The sequence below is a fragment of the Camelus bactrianus genome, chromosome 29 (assembly GCF_048773025.1).
Source record: "Camelus bactrianus isolate YW-2024 breed Bactrian camel chromosome 29, ASM4877302v1, whole genome shotgun sequence".
NCBI classification, from domain to species: Eukaryota; Metazoa; Chordata; class Mammalia; order Artiodactyla; family Camelidae; genus Camelus; species Camelus bactrianus.
In genome coordinates, this window is record NC_133567.1 from 3,341,399 (window position 1) to 3,362,688 (window position 21,290).

Sequence of the window (21,290 nt, forward strand, 5' to 3'; positions counted from 1 at the left end):
ACTAGGTGGGCGGTCTGCCCAAGATTGGGAATTATCGCATACTACAAATACAGGACTTCACCACCCAATCTGCTTCTTTTATCATTATATACTAAGCAATATGTCACTTGAATCATTCCTTTCAGCTTTGATTTGGGACTGAATTGCAATTAGGAATACCCTGCCACCTGTAGAGGGCAGTCACAGTGCACCCAGACGCTCAAAACCAGTGCCTCTTCCTGGAACAGAGCCCGAAAGATCTGTGGATAAACTGCAGGTCCACAACACCAGTAATCCTTTGGCTTCGATTGGGGTAAGTTTGCAGGGACAGCCCCGCAGATGGAGACACGGCCCAGCACCAGCCACAGGAGGAGAACAGAGTGGATCCCAGGCTGGTGTTGTTCAAATCAGGCTACAGGACTCATTTGGAGCCTGTGTTGTCAAAACATGCCCAGACTTTCCCGAGACCACCAAGACTGCCTCCAGAAACACTCCTCCAGACCATCCATGTGGACGCAATTCCTGCCCCCGCCCAGGGCTGAGGAATATAATGCCAGCATTCACCAAACTGTGGAAGATGAAGGAGGCACCAGGGCTGTGAACAATGTCAAGGTAAGACCATCCCCACAGTCCGTGACTTTTCTTGACAAGGAGTAGGTTTATCCAGAAAGAGTATAAAGCAATAAGCTTTAGTGCCAGTGCTCACTCTGTCTTATGGTAGATTTGTCAGAAGTGTTCTCAAACTAAACCCAACAGGAAAACTAGAACATTGGTCATCGTTATCTGATCCGTCCAGTCTTCTCCAACCTAAACGGCTTCCCTTTACCAACACAAACGACTGTATTTGTTTGTGTTTGTTTCAGGAGGTCATGTTTTAAAAAGCAGTAAAAGCTGGACACAGACTTTTGTGGCTATTGATAACTAACCCTTAAATATTTTCCTCTGATAGGAACGTTTTATCTCATACAGTAATGAAAAATTACAGATTGCTTTCTATCAAAATTGCTTGAGAAAACAAAATTGACAAACTAATACACGCACATAAAAGCATGAAGGAGCTACGGGGTGTTTTTTGTAAATTCGTAGTTTTCTAAGTAAATTTCTCCCGCTCGATGACGTTATTTCCCCAAAAAGTGACCATTTTCCCGCTCGGTGCTGCTGTGCGGAGCTTTGCAGCGCGTACGGTTTAAGTCTGTAAATCCTCTTAACTATTAATAGAACCATCGCTTAAAAGGTGAGTTGGTGCAGCGGGGGACGGGCATGTGTTAATGCCTGACAAATAATGCTCAGAGCTCAGGATTAAATGCGGCAAAATCCTTCGAGAGCAAACCTGGCCAAACGCTGTAACACTGGACAACATATCTGCCCCCTCGCCGTGCCTCACTTCCTCATCATAGTCACCATTTCTTTGCAGACTCTTTATAATTACCTGGTTCTGCTCTTTCTCTGATGTTATTTTAACCAATTGGCACAGGGAGAAGAAAATGTGGGGTTTTTTACGTTATTAGGAAGCTTTTCCTGCTGGAAGGTACCGACCTTTACTTTTGAGTGCTCAGACAAATAATATGTGAACAAGTAATACATGAATTTTCAGCCCCCGTTATCACATAAGCACTAGGTCTTTAGGAAACGACAATGAAATGGGGTATAATGGCCAGAAGCCCTCAATTAATGGGCGTCTAAATGAAGGGAATGCACACAAAAGAGATTGCTAGAAGGGGGGATATGGAGACTGCATCTGATGAAACAGACAGCAGTGACAGAGCACATGTGGTGTGTGTACAGATATATTATGTGTCACATGTATGGTGCATGTGGAATATATCTAATATGTGCATACACACATATAATTTCAAGGTTCAGGCTGCCTTGAAGGGTGTGCGTTAAGCAGAGTCACAGGCGAATGCCTTGAGACATTACATACTGAAAGGAGAAAAATGAATTCCAAGGCCCCAAAGTGTAGCTACAAAGACAACGGAGCTTTGTGCAGCGGGCCCGAAGGTGGAGGAAAGAAGAGAGGAAAAGCGTCTTAGACAGGAATTATGCACAAAGCACTGTCAGAGATGCTAAAATTGATGGCTCTGGGTGGCTGCATGTGTGTCACCAGCCACCCCAGGCTCAGGGCACGCAGTCAGAAGCCCCTGACTCCTTGGTGTCCTGCACTCTCAAACACTTCTTGATTTCCAGGTGCTGGGTGTTGCCACGGGGTCCTAATCATACAAGAGCCACACGGGGCTTCTCTGCAGCCGGGGGCAGCGTCCCTGCCTGGAGGGTCTGCCTACAGAGCCCGGCGCCTTCGGCTGCTACTGTTGGCTTTGTTGTAGGTTGACGCTCACCAAACCACGGGGCACACTTCACACAGGAAACAGAACACGCATCTTAATAATCCGTACCAGTGCCATATTCACTGTAATACTCCAGCAGGTGGTGCATTTCTGAAATTGGTGAGGAGTCACCAAAAAATGCAAAACTCTAGAAAAAGAAGTTTCACGTGGAAACAAGACACTCTGAGATCAATTTTAAAGGGAGGGAGATTTTTAATAGCAGGTTGGATGCCACAAAAATTTAAATGATCAAAGTAGAAAATACCAAAATAGAAAAACATGTTTGAGAAAGTCTACCAGAACACAGAGGAGAAAGATAAAGAAATTAAAATTATGAGAGAGGAGAGGAAGTACTATCAGTGGAGGACATATCTTGGAAATTCACCTTAGGGATGGAAAGGAGAATAGTTAAAAATGGGATCTGAGCAGATGAAATAGCAATAATCAACTTTTTAAAAAACACAATTGCATATTCCTGACGTAAATAAAGATTTCAGACAGTAGCTCAAAGACACAGATTGTATTCCAAGCAAACAGTGGAAACAGGACTGAACCTACAAGTAACCTCACAGAATGTTTCAATTCCAAAAATTAAGACACTGTTTCTATAAACATCCAGAATGGAAGAAAAACAGATTACCTGCAAGAAAGCAAAGAAGGACCTTCACCATGTAATTCTCCAGAGCACTAAATAACTGAAAATTAAAGATTTACAAACAGAGAGCTTTGAAGAAAAAAAAAACTGTCTCAAGACATTCATAACCAGGAGTCATTCATGCCTTAACACAAGAGAAAGCTATTTCAAGATATGCAAACCTATGGCCAACACATGACGCAGTGACGCTTTTCTGTGTAAATCACTTGGAAAGATGTTTCAGAGCAACAAAAACTGAGGGCAAAGAATGAGAAAGTCACAGTTGGGAGGGACTGGTGGTCACTGTTGAAACAGTTAACTGGATGGAGGAATTATACCTAAAAAGTGACTGTAAAATGTGATTATTCTTTAGAAATGTGATCATATTATATAAAGGGGGGAAATGAGTGAAGAGGCTTAGAATGCCAGGTTAAATCACCGACACAGAGGAAGGGAGAGAGGAGACATCGCCGCTCCTCGGGGCAGGTGGAAGGAAGGCGGACCACAGAGCGAGCGCCCAGGCAGGAGAGCCTTTGAGGAGGGCGGACCTGAGCACTGGCGAAGGAAAGGCAATGGTGCCCTGCGTCCAGACCAGTCCTGAAAGGAAGACACGAAGACTGTACAGAAAAGTATAATAATAATAATGATAATAATAATAATGATAATGATAATAATAATAATAGAAATACTAAGAAAACAAAAGCAAGACTCAGCCCCGTAGCTGCCAGATACACACAGTCGGGAGTGCTGGGGGAGCGAGGCTCTGGGCAGAGTGAGCAGGTGTCCCAGAGTTGGCGGGGGACCACACCAGCCTGTGGTCCAGAGAAGGACTGAATGTGGACGTGGCAGCGAAGGGCAGACGGGGCCCTGGGAGTAGGAGGGCTCTCCTCTGGCTTCACATCAGAGGGGAGGCGGCACCAAGGCTTGGGGTGTTGTGGGAGGACAGCATCCTGGGCACCGGCTTCCCTGCCCCCCAGGTAACAGGGCGAGTGCCCAAGGAGGCATGGTCTCGGGCAGCGGGGCGGGAGGCGGGGAGCGGTAGCATCGCAGGCCCCGGGCCTGAGCAATGTGCGCAGAGCCCGGTTTGCAGGGAGCCCCTGGGAAAGCACGGAGCCCACGCAGCCCCCCCGGCCCGTCACAGATTGGCCTCTCCATGGAACAACAGCCTCCATTGTTGTCGGCGTCCTGTCTGTTGGTTTTTGTGCTCCTCCAGTGTGACACTGGTAGCTCTGGCCAGGACGATGGGGACCAACAGAGTGCAGGCTCCTGCCCGGGTCCCCTTCTGCACGAGGCCTCCTCCAAACACCCGGGGCAGTAAACTCACACCCTTGAGGCTTGTGCACACACCAGTGGCCGCTTCTATCCCACCGTTACTTGTCTATTGCAATTTAAGAAGCTACGAGAGACAGCATCTAGATGTTAAAAACTATGTCTTTTTTTTTTAATTTTATTACAGAAAATATCAGAGAGACATAAAAACAAAGGAAAACAGCATGTTAAAATCCTGTCTACCTGTTACCCAGCTCCCACAGTCATCAATGCCAGATCATGTCTAAGTTCATTCATTAAACAAATATTGATTGAATGCACATCCTGGCCTGACACTGCCTTAGGTTTTTAGGACACGGCTGTGAATCAGGCAAAGTCCTGGACACACACTGGGCTGCAGTCTCTCGGGGACACTGACTGTCACAGTGCAGGGCAGGAAGCGCTGTGGCACAGAGAGCAGGGAGGCAGCAGACCCAGCCTGGGCAAGGTCCCCAACGAAGCAGCACCCGGGCTGGGGCTCCAAGTGGGAGCTGCCCGGGGAGGGACCAGGAGGAGCCCACTGGAAAAGGGTGCAATTCCGGCAGAGGCAGCCGGTGAGGATTTTTTCTCTTCTTCATTCATTGACTGCTGTACTTTCATTTTGAAAATGTTTAAACTCACAGAAAATTTGAAACCGTCAGACAATGAACAACACCCTTCACCTAGATCCCAGTCTTGTGGCAGACGTTGTGAAACTTCACCACGGAGGGAGCAGTTTCTACAAAGAGCAGGGCTGAGGACCAACAAGGAGATGGCAGGAGCTAAAGGAACCTTAACATGACTGGGGCTTTGAGTGGAAAAGAACAGTGAGTGAGAAAGAAAGCTGGGAGAGTCAACCGAGTTTAGATCAACAAATCACGAAAGGTCTTTTATGCCACATGAAATCCTGTAGAGACACGAGGACCCACTGAATGGTTAGAAAGTCACACGGTCACACTTGCCTTTTCCACACTCCTCCTGCAGGGTGGGGAGCAGGTTAGAGAGGACACAGGCTGTGTAGACGCCAAGGAGGCACCTGTTTGGGAGTTGCTGTGATTTAATTAACGAGCCAGGCAGTCCGGTGGGGATGCTGAAGAAGGCTCGCCCGGGGAGGCCGGGGCTCGAGCTCTCTCTGTGGATTCTGCTCTGTGTCTCCACTTTAAGGCAGGGCCAAGGTTTGGGGTTGGGATTGGTGTATGTGTGTGTGTTCATGTGTGTTTGGAGGGGGTTCCCAAGAGGGCCGCGGAGAATGATTACTACCAAAACACAGAGCGTGGAAGCGCATACTACACAGTCAATCTGCATCCAGCCAGTCACCAGCCTTCATTCCCCCACACACCCAAGGTAAACGCTCTGCACTCTTACCAGCTTCTTTGCATTCTATAGAGGTGGCTTATGTGTACATAAATATGTGCGTGCGTGTGCACACACACACACATACACACACACACCCCTCAATCCTTCTACTAAAGATCAAAGATAGAAACCAGAAAGTCCAGCTTTGCTTAAATTCCTTCAAACTTGTTCTGTTATTTTTCTAGATACAAGTCTTCGGTGAGGTCATTTCATTTTTCTGAGTCTCAGCACAGCTGTCCGTGACCTGGAGCTGAGACCTGCTCGTAGGGTTGTTGTAAGGAATGAACGACACAGCATGTAACCAAGGTCTGGATCGTAACAGATACCAGGGTCTGGAACGTAACAGACAATGTCCCTTTTGTCTTGTTCTCCTTCTGCTGCTCTGACTACTCTTTTTTAACCTCTTTTGCAAGTTCCTCTCCCTTGATTGACTTTGAAATATTGGAAATTCCCTGGGTTTTCAGCCCGGCCCTTTTTCTCACTCAACGCCTCCTCCTGGGCTAGTCATGGCCATGTCGGTGGCTCTGAGACAGCTGACGGGTGATGGCTCGCTCTCTGTCCTGCAGGCCACACATGAATGTACGGGTACAAATGTTCTCTCACCATCTACAGTGAAATGTCTCACAGGCACTTCCAAATTACCAGTATGTCTTTACCTCCCCAAACTCTTCTGTGACACTAAAGCTGTACCATCTTCCAACCAGTTTTAAACTAGAAATTCAGAGGCATAACCCTTGACCTTGCCCTTGTCTCCACGTCCCACCCCTAATCAGCCCTCAAGTTTTGTCCACACCATTCAGAGTTCTCTCCTGATCTGTGTTATCTCCATCCCTTGTGGCACTTTTCTAGAGCAAGTCGCTATCATCTCCCCCCAGATTACTGCAGCGCCCTCTTCTCTGGTCGTGTCTGCCTCTGACACCAGATGTCAGAAATCTTCTTAAAACACCAACCTGATCGTGTTAACTCCCTGATTAAATTTTGTCGGTGCTTGCTATTTCAAACTCCTTAAGTGGATTCAATCTTGTTCTCTCTTCCATCTCTTTCTAGGGATCGTCCCCAATTCCAATAGCTTTAAATACCATTTTATGTTAATGATTCCTAAATTTACATCTCCTAGACTCCCACTGAGACCTCTACCCTGGGCTTCTGGCTCCTTAGCAACAGCCTATGTGACGTCTCCATTTGAGTAACTCGTAGGCATCTAAAACATGTGTTTACCATGATTCTCGATTCCCCCCCCCCCCCGTGCCTTCCTCATTTCAGCAAGCCACTCACAAGGCAGGAAACTTAGGAATTATCCTTGATGCCCTTTTCCTCAGCCTACACATTCCAGTCCACCCGAAGTCCATTAATCCTCTCCCAAACGTATCTCACATCCATCCATTTCTATTTTGTTCCCATTGCCTGTCCAAGTCATCATCCTCTCTCACCTGGACCAGTGCAAAGCCTCCTGTTTCACTGCTCCCACGCCTGCCGCCTTCCAACTCTCTCCCATACAAAGCAGTCAAAGGGTCTTTAAAAAATATCAATCAGATGATATCACTCTCTTGCTTAAAACCTGTCAGTGATTCCCACTGCCTTCACAATAAAATCCAAAGTCCTTCCCATGACTCACTTGCCCTATTCCGTCTACCTGGACACGACGTCCTTCAACACACAAGAGTAGGTCATTTTCTTCCCCACTCACCTTAAATCCAGAGCATCTAGGACATCGCCTGGTACTTAAGAGACAGGTAATAAATGTTTGTGGACAGAATGAATAAGCGAGTGGTTCACAAGATCCCTTGGTCTGAGCCCTGCGTCCGCTCTTCCCTATCCACTTGCCCAAATCACCACCCAGGTTCCGCCAAGCGCCAGGAACAGAGTGAGAGGGGCAGTGTCTATCCTGCACACACTTCTAGTTGGCGGCAGCAGAAAGCAAAGTGAGAGACCCCAAGAGGCAGAAGAAAGCTCTGTGGCAGAATCAAGAGTGACTAACTCAGCTGGCCTCCCGCTGGGGCGGTGTGGGGGGACCCTCTCAGGCTCCTCTTAGCTCACACCTTGAAGAGTTTTGAGTGTCTTTTTTTAATTATTGTAAAACATAAATAACATGAAATTTACCACTTTGGCCATTTTAAGTGTGCGATTCAGCAGCGTTAACGACGTTCACAATGTTGTGGAACCACTGCTACTATCTATTTCCAGAACCTTTCCAGCAGCCCAAACACTGTGCTTCCATTAAATAGTAACTCCCCATCACCCTCTCCAGCAGCCCCTGGTAACCTCTGTTCTGCTTTCTCTCTGTATGTTTTCCTATTTGGGGTATCTCACGTCAATGGCCTCATTCAGTATTTGTCCTTTTGTGTCCAGTTTCTTTCACTGAGCAGCCTGTTCTCAGGGCTCATCCGTGCTGTAGCATGTGTCAGAATTCCATTTCTTTTTATGGCTGAATAATATTTGAACTTGGTTTTTTCCCCCCTTTTTTCTTTCTTTTTTTTTTTTTTTTTTTGGAGGGGGAAGGTAATTAGGTTTCTATTTATTTATTTATTATTTAATGGAGGTGCTGGGGATTGAACCCAAGACCTTGTGTATGCTAGGCACTCACTCTACCACTGAGCTATACCCTCCCCTTCGAGTTTGCTTTCTAATTAATTCATCCAACAAATATTCACTGAGAACTTAGTTAAAGGCCAAGAACTGTCCTAGGCACTACTGATATAGCAAAAAACACAAGAGAAAAAGACACTGCTTACACAGTACTAAGAAACAAGTGAATACATGTGTCGGACGGTAACAGGTGCTATGGAAGGCCAATATTGCAGGAGGAACTGCACAGGAAGAGGAGGTCTTAGAGGCAGGGTGGGACCATTCACCGAGAGCCTTGAGAGCGGTGCAAGGACTTTGGATTTTACTCTGAAAAGAGCAGCCAATAGAAAGTTTGGATTTGCAGAGTGACATAATCTGCCCTACATTTTAAAGGATAACTCTGGGTTCAGTATTGAGACTAGACTATGAGGGAAAATGAGGCAAATGAAGTAAAAATACCAGTTAGGGCCTATTCCAATAGTCCAGGTGAAAGATGATAAGACCTGTACCAGAGTGTATTGGTCAAGGTTCTCCAAAGAATTAGAACCAATAGGCTATATATGTGATAGGTAGGTAGGTAGGTAGGTAGATAGATAGATAGACAGATAGATAAGAGAGAGGTAGGGGAGGGAGAGACAGATTTTAAAGAATTGACTCATGTGATTGTTGGCAAGTCTGAAATATTTAGGGCAAGCCAGCCCTGCAGACTGGAAATTCAGGGAAGAGTTGATGCTTCAGTCTTGTTCTGAAATCCACAGGGCAGCCCAAGCAGGCTGGAAACTCAGTCTTGTAGCCAAATTCCTTCTGGGGGAAATTCTGTTCCATGCCTCTTCCTACATCCTGGGGGTTTACTGGCGGTCTTTCAGGTTCCTTTGCCTGTAGATGCATCACCTTCATCTCTGCCTTCATTTTCACATGGCGTTCTCCCCGTGGACATGTCTGTGTCCAAACTTTCCCCTTTCATAAGGACACCAGTCATACTGGAGGGGCTCATGCTCCTCCAGCAAGACCTCACTGAATTACATCTGCAACAACCCTGTTTCCAAATGAGGTGCTGTTCTGGCATATTGGCAGTTAGGACTTCAGCATACAGATTTGGGGAGACCCAATTCAGCCTATAACACAGAGTAACAGTTGTGTTATGAGGCTATGAGAAGCAGTTGGATTTGACTGAAGAGTATGAAAGAGAAAAGTCAAGGAGACGCCAGCATTTGACGAATTAAAAGAATCAGTGGGGAGGGTATAGCTCAGTGGTAGAGCACATGTTTAGCATGCATGAGGTCCTGGGTTCAATCCCCAGTACCTCCATTAAAATAGATAAATAAATAAATAAATAAATAAATAAATAAATACCTAATTACCTCCCCCAAAAAATTAGAAAAGAAAAAAGTAAAAAAAAAATTTTTTTTAATCAAGTTTACTGAGATGGTGAAGACTTCAGGAAGAGAAAGTTTGGAGGAGGAAATCAGAGTTCACTTTAGGATATATTCAAAGAAATATATGGATATATTCAAATAAAGACCCATCTCCTATCTGAAGCTCCTCACTTGATTCGCAAAACTGGCAGGGAGGCAGAAGGCCCAACTGTTTCTGCAAGAACAAAGCTGACAGAGCCTGGGAGCCTGAGAGTGTTTCTCTTCCCCAGGTAAACATGTCTCCCAAGCAGCCCTTATTTCTGGTCCCCTCCACTTCTGTTCATAGCCCACCTTCCTCGGCCATTGCTCCAGCAGTCAGCACCTCCTTATGACACCTCCACATAGGTCCTAGGCACAAGTCCACTTACAAAGTTATTCAAAGAAAGGATAAAGTCAGAACTAACTATGAGCTGCAGAGGTATTCATTGTAACAAATTGTACTTTCACAAGGAACATTGAGATTTTAAGTGAACCTTGACAGAAACATGTTTAACAGTTTGGTTGGCCTCAAATTAAGAGTAACCTGTGACTTTGGAATCCATGGTCTATCTGTCTCATTTATGGTCGCTTCCCAATCTACATGATTTATAGTCAGCACAAGCAAAGATGTGCCTTTATAGTTTTCAGTCTCTCTCCATTAGATTCTTAGAGCCAAGTGGGAAAACGACTTCTCCAAATAACAGAAAATTAAAATGTATAATACAACTAAATCACAGCAAAACAGAGTTCTTAAAAATAAAGTTGAGGAAAATAGGTCATCTCTTAAAAGTAAATCTAACTTCAAATTCCATCCTAACTGTGATTTTAATTCTAAAGGCTCTCAGAAAGTTTTGGTACAAAAGTAGGCTAATTCTGCCATGGATGTTTCCTTTATGAAATGGTACTATTTCAGGGTGAATGAAAATTTTCAATTTGCTTTTTAAAGGGATGAGACTGTTATACTGAGTAAGGCTGTGGTGATGTTCTCCTCTGCGAGGTTCAGTAACCAACATGATTCATTACGGAAGTGGATACGCAGAACAAGATGCTCCCTAAGTCTTCTGGATCCCTAAGGAGCAGTGCTTTCAGGAATCCAGATTCCAAGATGATTCCATTTGGTGGCTCATGTTTCTGAAACCCTCAGACTATCATCTGGAAGCTGGCCTAAAAAGAAGACAGGACTGTCTGGAAGATCAGCACCATTAGCAGCGGAAGGTCTCTCCTCAGATAACTTTTCTCGGATCGGATTTTGTGGCTACACTGATACCCCGTACTCTGTCCTTGCCGGGACGACCCAAGGAAGTGGACGGATGTCAGCATCCTGCAGCTGTCAGCTTCACACCTCTGCTAGTTGGAGAAGCCGTGGGTCCCTCAGCAGATGGGAGCCAAAACTGAGGAGGAAAAAGACCACGCCAGGAAAGAGGGAAGAGGGAGTGTCTCCGGAGGAGCACAGGAGCCGGGCTTCGCGTTTCTGGGGCTGAGTGCAGGGCTTTTCTTCTGCCTGAACATTTCCGCTGCTTCCCTGACAAGCGGCTCTGTCTGGAAGCACAGGACCGGAGCGGAATGCCTAATGAAGCGTGCGGAGAAAGGGGCGCCCAGTGACTTGGTAAGAAGGGCCGGGGCGGGAGGAGAAGAGGAGCGTCAGGTTACAGGTTCACGCCTTCTCAAAAAAACATTTGAAAATCTGAGCTGGAGACGCAAATTCTGGGGCCCATGGAAGGCCGGTGGAGCGACCTCTGGCCCCGGGAGCCGGAGTGCATCGCAGAGGCGTCTGCGGCTCGCTTTCTGCGTTCTGCGCTTTGTTCCAGCTCTGGCCTGAAGCCGTTCGGGAAGGCGGGGAGTGGGCTGGCCAAGCTCCGACGCTCCGGGGACCGGCCGGTTTTCTCTTGACTTCCTTAGCATAGGGTCCTTCCGGCCCGGTGCCCGCGTCCGCTAAGGTGCCTGCGGCCACTGGCATCGCGCGGGAGCAGAGGCTGCGGCTGGCCCGCCACCCCCGCAGGTGCGCACCGGTTTAGCGGCGACCCTCGCAGGACCAGTCGCGCCGCTGAGGCCGAGCCCCCACTCCATCCCCGGCCCAGGGGCTCGTCCCCTGCCGCCCTCCCTGCGAGACCGACGCTGGGCACCAGAACCGGCTCTGAGCATCTTCAGAGTCGCTCATCTCCCCCTTCGAGTGAGCTGTTGGAGCTTCTCCAGAAGCCTCCCGGGTTCCCAGCTCCAACCCCTAAAACAAACGCGGCGCCTTTCCAGAAAGCGAGGGAGGGGAGAGAGCATCTGCACGCAGAAAATGAAAATACTAGAACGACCCCGTTCTGTAGGAAAAGGTAATGAGGGGAAGAGAAACTGTGTGAACTTACTCGGAAATGCAAACCAAGCTCCACTCTCGCCGGACGCATACAAACGACTGGAGGACAAATCGGCCAACGCGCTCGGCGACTTCCCAGAAAGGGCCTCATGAATGAAAATGGGTTGCTAGGTTCCTTGCTTCCTCCCAACACCCGCTTCCCACAAGATTTCCACCGCCGAAAGAAAGCAGGCCGGGCCTGGCAACTGCAGAGCCGGGGAACCGCGCCAAGCCCTCCAAGGCCGCCCGCGGCCGTCTCACGCCTTCAGGACCCTGGAGAGCAGCCGCCGCGCCCTTGGGACCCGCGGCCGCTGCGCGCCTCGCCCCCTCCCGCGCCTCACCTCCTTGTCACTTGCGTTCGCTGCTTCCCGCCTCCACGTTCGCTTTTCTTGGCAACCTCCTCTCTTGTTTTTCACAAACAGATTAAACCGTCTTTTTGTTTTGCTCGAGGGGGCCGTTGGTTGGCTGTGTTAGGTTCGGTTTGTAACTTCACTATATATTAGGCGACCGAGAAACCTTGAGAGTTCCAAAACCAGAACCCGAACAAGGCAGGTGACCTTAAAAGCCACTGAGTTCAGTCCCTTGACTCCGTAAATGAATCAGATAAACTCAAAGGATAAAGAGAATTTCCCAAGGTAGGCTGTCAAATTCGTTGCCAGGCTGAGTCCAGAGCCCTGAGCCTCTGACTTCTAAATTAATGCTTCCCTGTACTTCCCAAGAAAATAGTAATTTTGTCTTCACCAAGGCCGCTTAGATCCCCTAAGCAACAAGTGGAGGGTGGAAAGGCCTGTGTTCAGAGAAATGGACACATGGAATGCAGAAAGGGGGACCACAGAGTGTGCACTTAAGTCCTTCCTGGTCTCCCCTGCACCCAGCACAACAAAAGTCAAACCACCAGTCCCTTTTCCACCAGTCCGAGGATCCCACAGCCTTCTGCCAGTGTCCAAGCGTCCCCCAGACACCTGTCACAAGGACACAGTAACCATGTCCAGCTGTGCCTTTGGTGGTAGAGCTCTAGGCACTTTGGAAGGTGGGAGAGGACAGGCGGAAAGAGGCAGGCCGAGAGGAGGAAGAGGCAGAGCAAAGTGTCCCAGACGTAAACTAGATTTTCATCCAAATTCTAAAGAACCAAGACAGGTGACACAGGAGCTCTTTTACACCACACCTCACATTTAACATGCCAAAGAATTCCCTGAGAATGTTAGCATTCCGATTCTGATGCAGTAGGTCACGAGAGAGTCTGGGACTCTGCGCGTCTAACAGGCTCCTGGGTTTTACCCACGCCCCTGGTCCAAGGACCACACTTTGAGTAGCACAGAGTTAGAAGGGGTGAGGGAAGAAAGGGAGGAAGGGGGAGTGAGAGGAAAGAGAGAAGAGGGGAGAACCAGAGCAAAGGCCTTTCCTTTAGCTCTCACTGACCTTCTGCAGTCCCAAAGTAATGCTTCAAAACGCCGCAGTAAATGGCACTAGAGACCCCTTTTCTTCAGCCTGTAGCCGGATCCAACAGTGACGGTGTGCTGGTTTTGTCTCTCTCCTCCCCCTCCTCTCGCCTTTCCCGCCGTCGGCCTGCACAGCTCCCAGGCTCGCCTGCTGCCCCGAAGCTGCTCAGCCTCCTTTCTGGCACGCTCTCCGGCTTCGCGCGCTTCTTCTCGCACCTTCTCCGGCCACCCCCTCCTGAAGCTCCCCAGCGGCGCCGGGACTTCTCCCTCCTGCTTCCCGCCCTGCCAGGCGCTGGGCTCTCGCGGGAGCACGAGGAGCGGCCGGGCCGCCTCTCGCTCCTGCTCAGGGCAGCTCTGGCCCTGCCCGGCCGACCCCCTGGGGGACGCCTGCCCCGGCAAGAGGACGCCAGCGCTGGGCAGAGTTGGCCCATGCCCGTGAGTACTGTGGTCTCCACCACGTCCCATCTCCGGCCTCCCCCGGCCTCCAGCACCCGGAGTTCCTCCCTTCTCCACGCGGGGCCAGCAGGGGCTCCAGCCAGCAAGGGGCGCGGTGGGGGCGGAGGGGCGGACAGGAAGGTAGAGACTGAGCTGAGCACGTTCAAGGAGACGGCTGCCCGCCTGACACCCCCTCCCCCCAGGAGACCCCTGAAGCTACTTTTCCCAGGCCACTTCCTTCCAGGGTCAGTGGAAGAGGGAGGGCGCCCCCGCCCTCCCCCAGGCTGCTTCTCGAACTCTCGTTCGCTACACATGGCTCTCCTCCCCCTTCTCCAAGCCTCCCCGGGACGAGCCTCCGCCCCCTCCTCCCGCTCCCACTCCCCAGCCCTCAGACACTGCGGGCTTGGGAGGTCGGGGAGGAAATGACGTGATGTTATTTTAGTGTCAGGTCAGTTTCCAGCCTCAGTTTAGCCCCTGGAGCTCAGGCGCAAGACCCCTGTGGTCTGACTGCGTTTGGCTCCCGCGGGCACACCGGTGGCCACAGGGACACGCGGCAGAGCTGGGCGGTGGGTCTTCCCCTTGCCCCCACTCCGGGGTCGGGAGTTAGCCACTCCTGCCACCCAGCCCGGAGGGACTTCGGCTCAGGCTGGCCAGGAGAGGGCGAGGAGCCCCTTTCCAGTGCGGGGCCCCGGAGGCGGAGGCTGCAGCCGGGTGGGCGGGGCAGAGCTGGGAGAAGCACCCTGCGGAAAGGGAGAAGAGGGGATCTGCCCTCCAGAGGCGGACAGTTCAGGGCCAGACTCCCCGGGAACCAGCTGACTGCGCGCGGCGCACCGCCGCACACACACCGGCCCCTCCCTCCGCCCGCTTCATTCACCAGGTCCCAGCACGCTTCCCCGCCCGCTAGAGTCTCGCTCGGCCCCCACGCGCCATAGCAAAGGGACAGCAGAGGGGGCTCTGCGGCCCGCACTATCGTACTTCCTAACCTGGGCTGGAAAAGGGGACTACTGCCCCGGCGTGGACTGGGTCCTGCGCGAGGCCTCCGGCGACACCCCCCCCAAGCCCCCGCCGCAGAGGAGCGCGCCGCCGCGGGAGGGAGGGAAGCCCCTGGGATCGCCCAGCCGGGGAGGGGGGAGTGAGGGGCGGGGAGAGGCAGAGCGGAGGGAGGGAGGGAGAGGGGGCGAGAAGAGGGCGACAGGAAAGACCAGAGTCAGAGGAAGAGGGAAGCCAGAGAGAGTGATCGCGGGCGTAGTAAGGGTAGCGCTGAGTATTAGAACAAAAATCGGGCCCTCGCGGGACGCATGCGCACGGCTCACGGAGGCGAGCGGGCCGCAGCTGCCCCTCGGGCTCGCCGGCTGGACTGTGGAACCGTGAGTACCCGGCTTCCTCAACGCCCCCTTCTCCCTCCCGGACTCACCCCAAGGCCTCGGGCCGGGAGGTAGTCGGGGCCGAGGGGGCGCGCACGCTGGGCAGGACCCGGCGCTCTCGCTGTCTCCGCGGTGGCCGCCCCCTCCGCCCATCAAGCCCCTACGGTAGTCAGTGCGTCGGGGGTGCGGGGCTTAGGGTGTGACCGCGTCTGAAGGGGGGTCCGCCCGGGCGTTCCCACGACCTTTGTGACCGGGCATCTGCGAGCCGGTGGGCGTGCTGACACCCGGAGGGGATCTGGGAAACTCCCGGCGCCGGAGGCGGGCAGTTGAGCGCAGGTGGGAAGGAAGCGGAGACCTTCCAGGGACCGCGCAACCTCCCTTCGGGAGACGCGCCACTCCGGCGGGGACCCAGGAGCCGGGCGCGAAGCCGGCCCCCGCCACAGACCCCGGAGGGTCTGACGCGGTGTCGACACTGATGCTCTGAAAACAGGATGAACAGAACTGTCCCCACCCCCTGCCGGCGCCAAGGAGGTTGATGCGGGCGTCGCGGGTATTTTTCTTGAAGGAACCGGCGACTGAGTGTTCCGCGCTCTTGCGGCGGCGCTCCGAAGTTGGAACGAGTCTGGCACTCGGGCTGCGGAGACTGCAGGGGGCCGGGGGCGGCCGGGGGACCTCCGGGGCTGCGGCGCGCGGCCGCGGGGTGGGCTCTGGGGGTCGGTAGGCGCGGTGATCCCCCCCCAACTGTAGGGAGGGGGAGGGGGCCCGGCCCGGCGGCGTTGGGGGGCGTTGGGGGAAGGGATGAAGGGATACAGCGCCCGGGGACTGGAGTGGCTTGCGGGCCTCCGGGCCTCGCCAGCGTCCGAGGAAAGCCCGGAGGGGGGCGTCCAGGTCCCGGAGCGAGCCCGGCGGCGGACGCGGCGGTGGAGGACGCTCGGGGCCCGGCGAGAGGGGGGCGGATAGGGCGGAGGAGTGCGCGCGTGGGCAGAACTTCTGTCCGGGAGGAGCGGCGCGCTGGAAGGGAACTCTCCCCCACTTCCCCTCCTCCCGAGATCCGGCTGCGGCCAAGCGCTCTTTGTCCGCCCCCACCGGGCCGATTGGCTGGAGCGCGCCGGGTGCCCCAACCCGAACCGGTGCCTGCGGCGCGGGCGCAACTCCTCTCGCCCCCGGGGCAGCACGAGCAGGCGCTCGCCGGTCGGGGCTCCAGTTGCCCCCGGCGTGCGGGGAGCTTCCCCACCACCTCCTGTGACCCTCCGGGGTCAGCCCCTGTCCTCTGCAGCTCCGGTCGCAGTGTCCCTGCGTAGCTTGGTTTCATTTCACTTCTGGTGGTTCCAGGTTGTGCAATTGGCTAAACGAGGGTCCGAGTTCACGAAACAGCCTGACTTACTCCCTAGACTTGGCAAAGGAGGTTTGTGATGAAAGGAGTCTATCTGCAAACGTTTTTTTCCTTCTCACAACCTAATTTTCTACTGGCCCGCATCCTGTTTATCTTCTGCTCATTAAGTGGCATTTTTGTACATTAAGTGGCATCACGTATCAGTAACGCCTGTAAGGGGCAACATTGACGAATGGATAAGAATCCTGGACTCTGTAACTGTCTGGATTCAAATCCCAGCCTAGCTGTGTGACCTCAGGCAAGTTACTTAACCTCTCAGATCCTTAGTTTTATTGTCTGTAAAGTGAGGATAAGAAAAGTACCGACATCACAGGCTGGCTGCCTGCATTCAGTAACTGAACGCAGTGGAGCTCTGGCACATACCAGATGAAAGGTAGTATTACTATTTTCATTATATGGATGCTAAATTGGCTACGCAGACCTCAGAATATAACAAGATCAGGAACAAAATGCGTATTTTGTTTGTTGTTAAGAGTATACATAATGAAATAGAAGATGTCCGTCAAAATGTAAAAACAGAAAACGTTCTCTATGTCAGTATCTAAATGTAAAAACATTTCTACACCACCTGAACCCTTTTATCTCAAATAAGTATGAAATATTTACATACAAGCTTCAAACAGAATTTTAAGAAAATAATCTCTAGCCTTCAAAATGCTTCACTTTGTAAAACAGATACACATTAAAAATAGGTATTAGGTCATGATACATACAGAAAACCCCATGTCTGCATGAAAATATTGCACTGAGTCAATTTTGTTTAAGAGACTGTGGGAACTTACCTTTTAAGCTAGAAATGCTAACTTCTCTAAGATCATTGTAAGCATTTTAGCCACAATACCCTTGCTATCAAGCATATAGAATGATAAAAGTCATTACTTATTTACCTCCTTCCCTTTACAGGTGAAGAAGGATTCAGAGGTTAAGGACTTGGGTCAGATATCTGGAGGTAAACAGAGGCCAAAATGGGATTAGATTTAGGTCCTGACTCGCCACCCGGGGCTCTTGCACACCACACAGGATTTCCTGCTCGCAACAGATTTATGAATGCTTAACAGATAGGAAACCAGAAGGTATTATATAAAGAAAAATATACAAGCATCCATTCTCTCCAGCACCAGGAAGACTGGGTGGTAATGTGGCCACTGCTGGCCCACAGCTTTATCAGGGTCCCTCACATCTGAAAATGACCACCTGACTTGCTTGAGGGAAGGGAAGGTCACAGGTGGAGCCAGAGGCAGAGCCAGAGTTAGAATTTAAGGTCCCACCTTTGGCTGTGTATTCTGTTAACCCCTTTTGACAGTTTTAAACTAGAAATCATTTTTAAGCTGCTCTTAAATTTTCAAAAATCTTCCTGCTGGCTTTGAAGGTCTTACACAGCTTTTTAGGAAAGTCTTTCAAGATTACATTCAAGGAGATTTTATTGTTCCAGATTTTGTAAACAAGCAAGAGTGAAAAAGGAAAAAAGAAAAAGAAAAGCTTTCTTTTTTTAATGCAATTGCTGGGTGACTGGTTTCAACGCAGACCCTTGAAGATGAGTTCCTGAAGTCGTCCTGTTGTTTCATATCTGCAGGTGGCCATCTAATAATGTTCACCTTCCACAGACAGATGCAGCTGGGGGCTAAGAGGTCCAGCCCTCACATAAGTGGCTTAGGAGTTACAGGGCGGAGCCTTTCAAGCCAGCTGCTGGCCTTGCGAAGTTGTTTACAGGAGTGGTGTGTCTTCCAGGGAAGTCGCCTCTAGGAACTGTGTCTGCCTCTCTGAAGGAGGAACCCATGGTTCTCTCCATGGATATCTCCCTCTTGGTTTTGCACCTCTCCCGATCCCTAACCCATGTTCTTAGTCAGAAATGCAGGGCATTGAGCAGCGAGTGACTTTCTAGCACACTCCCAAGCCAGTTGAGCAGAACTGAGTTTTGAAATCGCATGTGTCCATCAGGTCTCATTATGATTACAATGTGAATCACTCTGCAGCTGGCAATATTGCCGATTGGTTTTCTGTGCACCACCGGGTGACTCACACTCGGAGCCTCCGTCCTCATACACGTAGTGTCAGTCAGCAGCTAACAGGGTCCACGCTGAGTCGGCCTGGCGTTTACAGTGAGGCACTCACGACCTGGCACCATCTCAGTTGGCCCCTGAATGTTACCTTAAGCAACCAGTTCAAGAGTGTAGACAACACTACACCGAGTGAGCGAGTTCACCGTACAAGTGAATGGGCTTCCGTAGCAGCCATTCACGGTGGAGTCTGTGACTGGGTGCTTAAGGTGATATTCCTGGGTCATGAATTCACAGAATCCGGCTGATTAGATTCTAGCCATTTGCACGGGGAGTTGTTTGTGAAATACACGTAATATGCTCCACTGACCGGCAGTGACATTTTACTGGAGTTACTTCAATGAGGATTACAACCAGTTGACCTTTCTGATTTGGGAAGGCTCAGTTTTTAGATATTAATTAATTTTGCCCTGACTTGTAAAATCCTTTTTAAGTACAAATTAGTGTTTGAAATTTAGACAAGAGCATCTCATGCAAAGTGACCCAGCAGTTGGACTTCCTGAGGCCGTGGGCTGTACCACGTGCACCTCAGCCAAACAGAGAAGCAGAGGAAGCCTCCTGTTCTCTGGTTTGTCTCTGTCTGTGCCTCGACACCCCCGATGCAAACTGAACTGTGTTTGCTCCGAAACCAGAACACAAGTTTGTGGTGCCTGTCATTCTAAGGCTGCAACAGCCAGCACTTCCAGCCCTTCTGGGCTGTCTGGCTAGATCAACACAGGCTTGTACAGCTGTTCCATTTATGCAAGAGAGTGGAAAGAATTGTGCAACCCACGCCTTACCCAACCCTTGCAAATGACTTCTAAGTCTCAGGGTGGGGTGATAATGAGATTTAAGGGTCCAGTAGATTTCTTTTCTTTTCTACTTTTTTGATTTCTTAATTTGTGTAAAAGTGTTGTTGATAATTAATGGCAAGAAGTTATTACCTGTGAAATCAAGATCAGACTGTTTAAAAAAAGTACATGTGTATTTCTCTGTGTGTGTGTCCTGGTGGATGCAGGAGAGTCCCAGATGTGTGCATTTCCCCCTATACCTTTATTGTGTTTCTACAAATAGCCATTTCTAGTGATAACCAGGATGCTATTTCACCATATCTCCTGCTGTATAGAAAGGAATAGATGCTGCTTTGCATTTAATGGGGACTGCAGATCAAGAGTTCATTTCTTCCTGGCTTAATGCAGTTCCTGGCAAATTCAGGTCATTGGTACTCTTTGATAAATTAGACAATTTATAAAATGAAAACAAAAGTTCATATACATTTGCTAAATTTCAGTGAGGAGCTATAGCTGCTTTGTGAGAGTCTTGATTCCTTTTAACTTTGTTTATTTGTTATAACTTAAAGAGGACACATTTTAAGTGTGCAGTTTAATAAACTTAACGCAAGTGCACCGTCATGTCGCCATCATCTGGGTGAGGATTTCTCCGCCTCAGCACTGTGGACCTTTGGGGTTGAGCACCTCCCTGCAGGGGCTGAGCTCTCCACTGCAGGATGTTTAGTAACAAGCCTGCTCTCTACCCGCCCGATGCCAGAGCACCCCTCCCTGGAAGTGACACCCAAAAACGTCTCCAGGCACTGCCAGATATTTCCTAGGGGCTCACCGCTGATCAAGATGCTGGCTGTTTTCAGCCTGTATCCACAAGACCCCCTCTAGCTCCCTCCTAGTCAGTTCTTCCAGAGGTAACCACTCTTGTAAGTGGTTGTAAGTTCCCAAACCACATCTTAGTTGTGCCTGTTTGTGAACCTCTTGTACAATTACCCAGTCCGTGTTCTTTGCGTCTGGCTCTCTCACTCAGCATTCAGTTTTTGAGATCCGTGCGGGGTTGCTGCATCTGTAGTTACTTCTCCATGCAGTGTCCCTTTGTGTGACTGCACCATAGAGTCTCCATCCTGTTCTTGAAGGACACCCAGTGTGGAGCAATTGTGAGTAATGCTGCTATGAACATTCTGATTCAGGTCTTTTGATAGACGTAGGCCCTTACGTCCGCTGGATGCTCAGGAATGAAGCTGCTGGGTAATAGATCCAGTATATATTTAGCTTTGTTGGATGCTGTCAGTTTTTCGAAGTGCTTTTACACTCCAAACCAATTTACACCCCTACCAGCAACATGTGCATTGCTTCACATCCTCACAAGCACTTAGTATTGTCCACTGATTACATTGTAGTTGTTCTGGTGGCTGCAGAGGTGTGCCATTCTGGTTGTAATTTGTGGTTCCCTGATTACTAATGATGGTGAGCACTTTTTTTTTTCAGCCATTTGTATATCTTCTATTGCAAACTGCTTCTACAAGTTTTTGGCCTATTTTTCTATTGTATTGTCTGTCTTTTTCCTATTGATCTGTAAGAGTTCTTTATATATTCTGGATATAAGTTACTGTCAAAATGTGTGTGTGTGTGTCTGCCTATCTGTGTGTGTGTGTGTGTGTGTGTGTGGCAAATCCAAGTCTGTGTCTTGCCTTTCCACTTTCTTTCCATTGTCTTTTGACTTTGATAGTTTCTGTTGGAAAATCGTGCTTCTATGAAAGCAACACGTCTTCTCCCTCTGGATGATTTACAATTTTTCTCTTTGTTTTTCACTCTCCACAGGTTTGAATATAATGTGCCTGAGTTTGTCCTGCTTTGGATTCATTGGGCTTCTTGTATCTGTGGATTGATTTTTTTTTTTTTAGTTTTTGTCGGGAGAAGGAAGGATTTATGGTTTCTTGCCACAAGCAAGGAGAACACAG

General features: G+C 49.9%; 1 protein-coding gene across 3 annotated transcripts in view; it reads left to right on the forward strand.

The window, feature by feature from the left end:
* Window positions 1–292: 292 nt before the first annotated feature.
* The window catches only part of RGS20 (regulator of G protein signaling 20), a 40,727-nt gene continuing 19,729 nt past the window's right edge, over window positions 293–21,290 (forward strand). The window contains exons 1-2 of one of the 3 annotated variants that reach the window (XM_074354924.1): window positions 293–591; window positions 13,455–13,754. In XM_074354924.1, coding sequence (XP_074211025.1) covers window positions 319–591; window positions 13,455–13,754 — 573 coding nt within the window. In that variant the 5' untranslated portion in view covers window positions 293–318. Of the gene's footprint in view, window positions 592–13,454; window positions 13,755–14,638; window positions 15,122–21,290 lie in introns of those variants that run through there. The other 2 variants (XM_074354923.1, XM_074354922.1) reach the window with 2 other exon arrangements.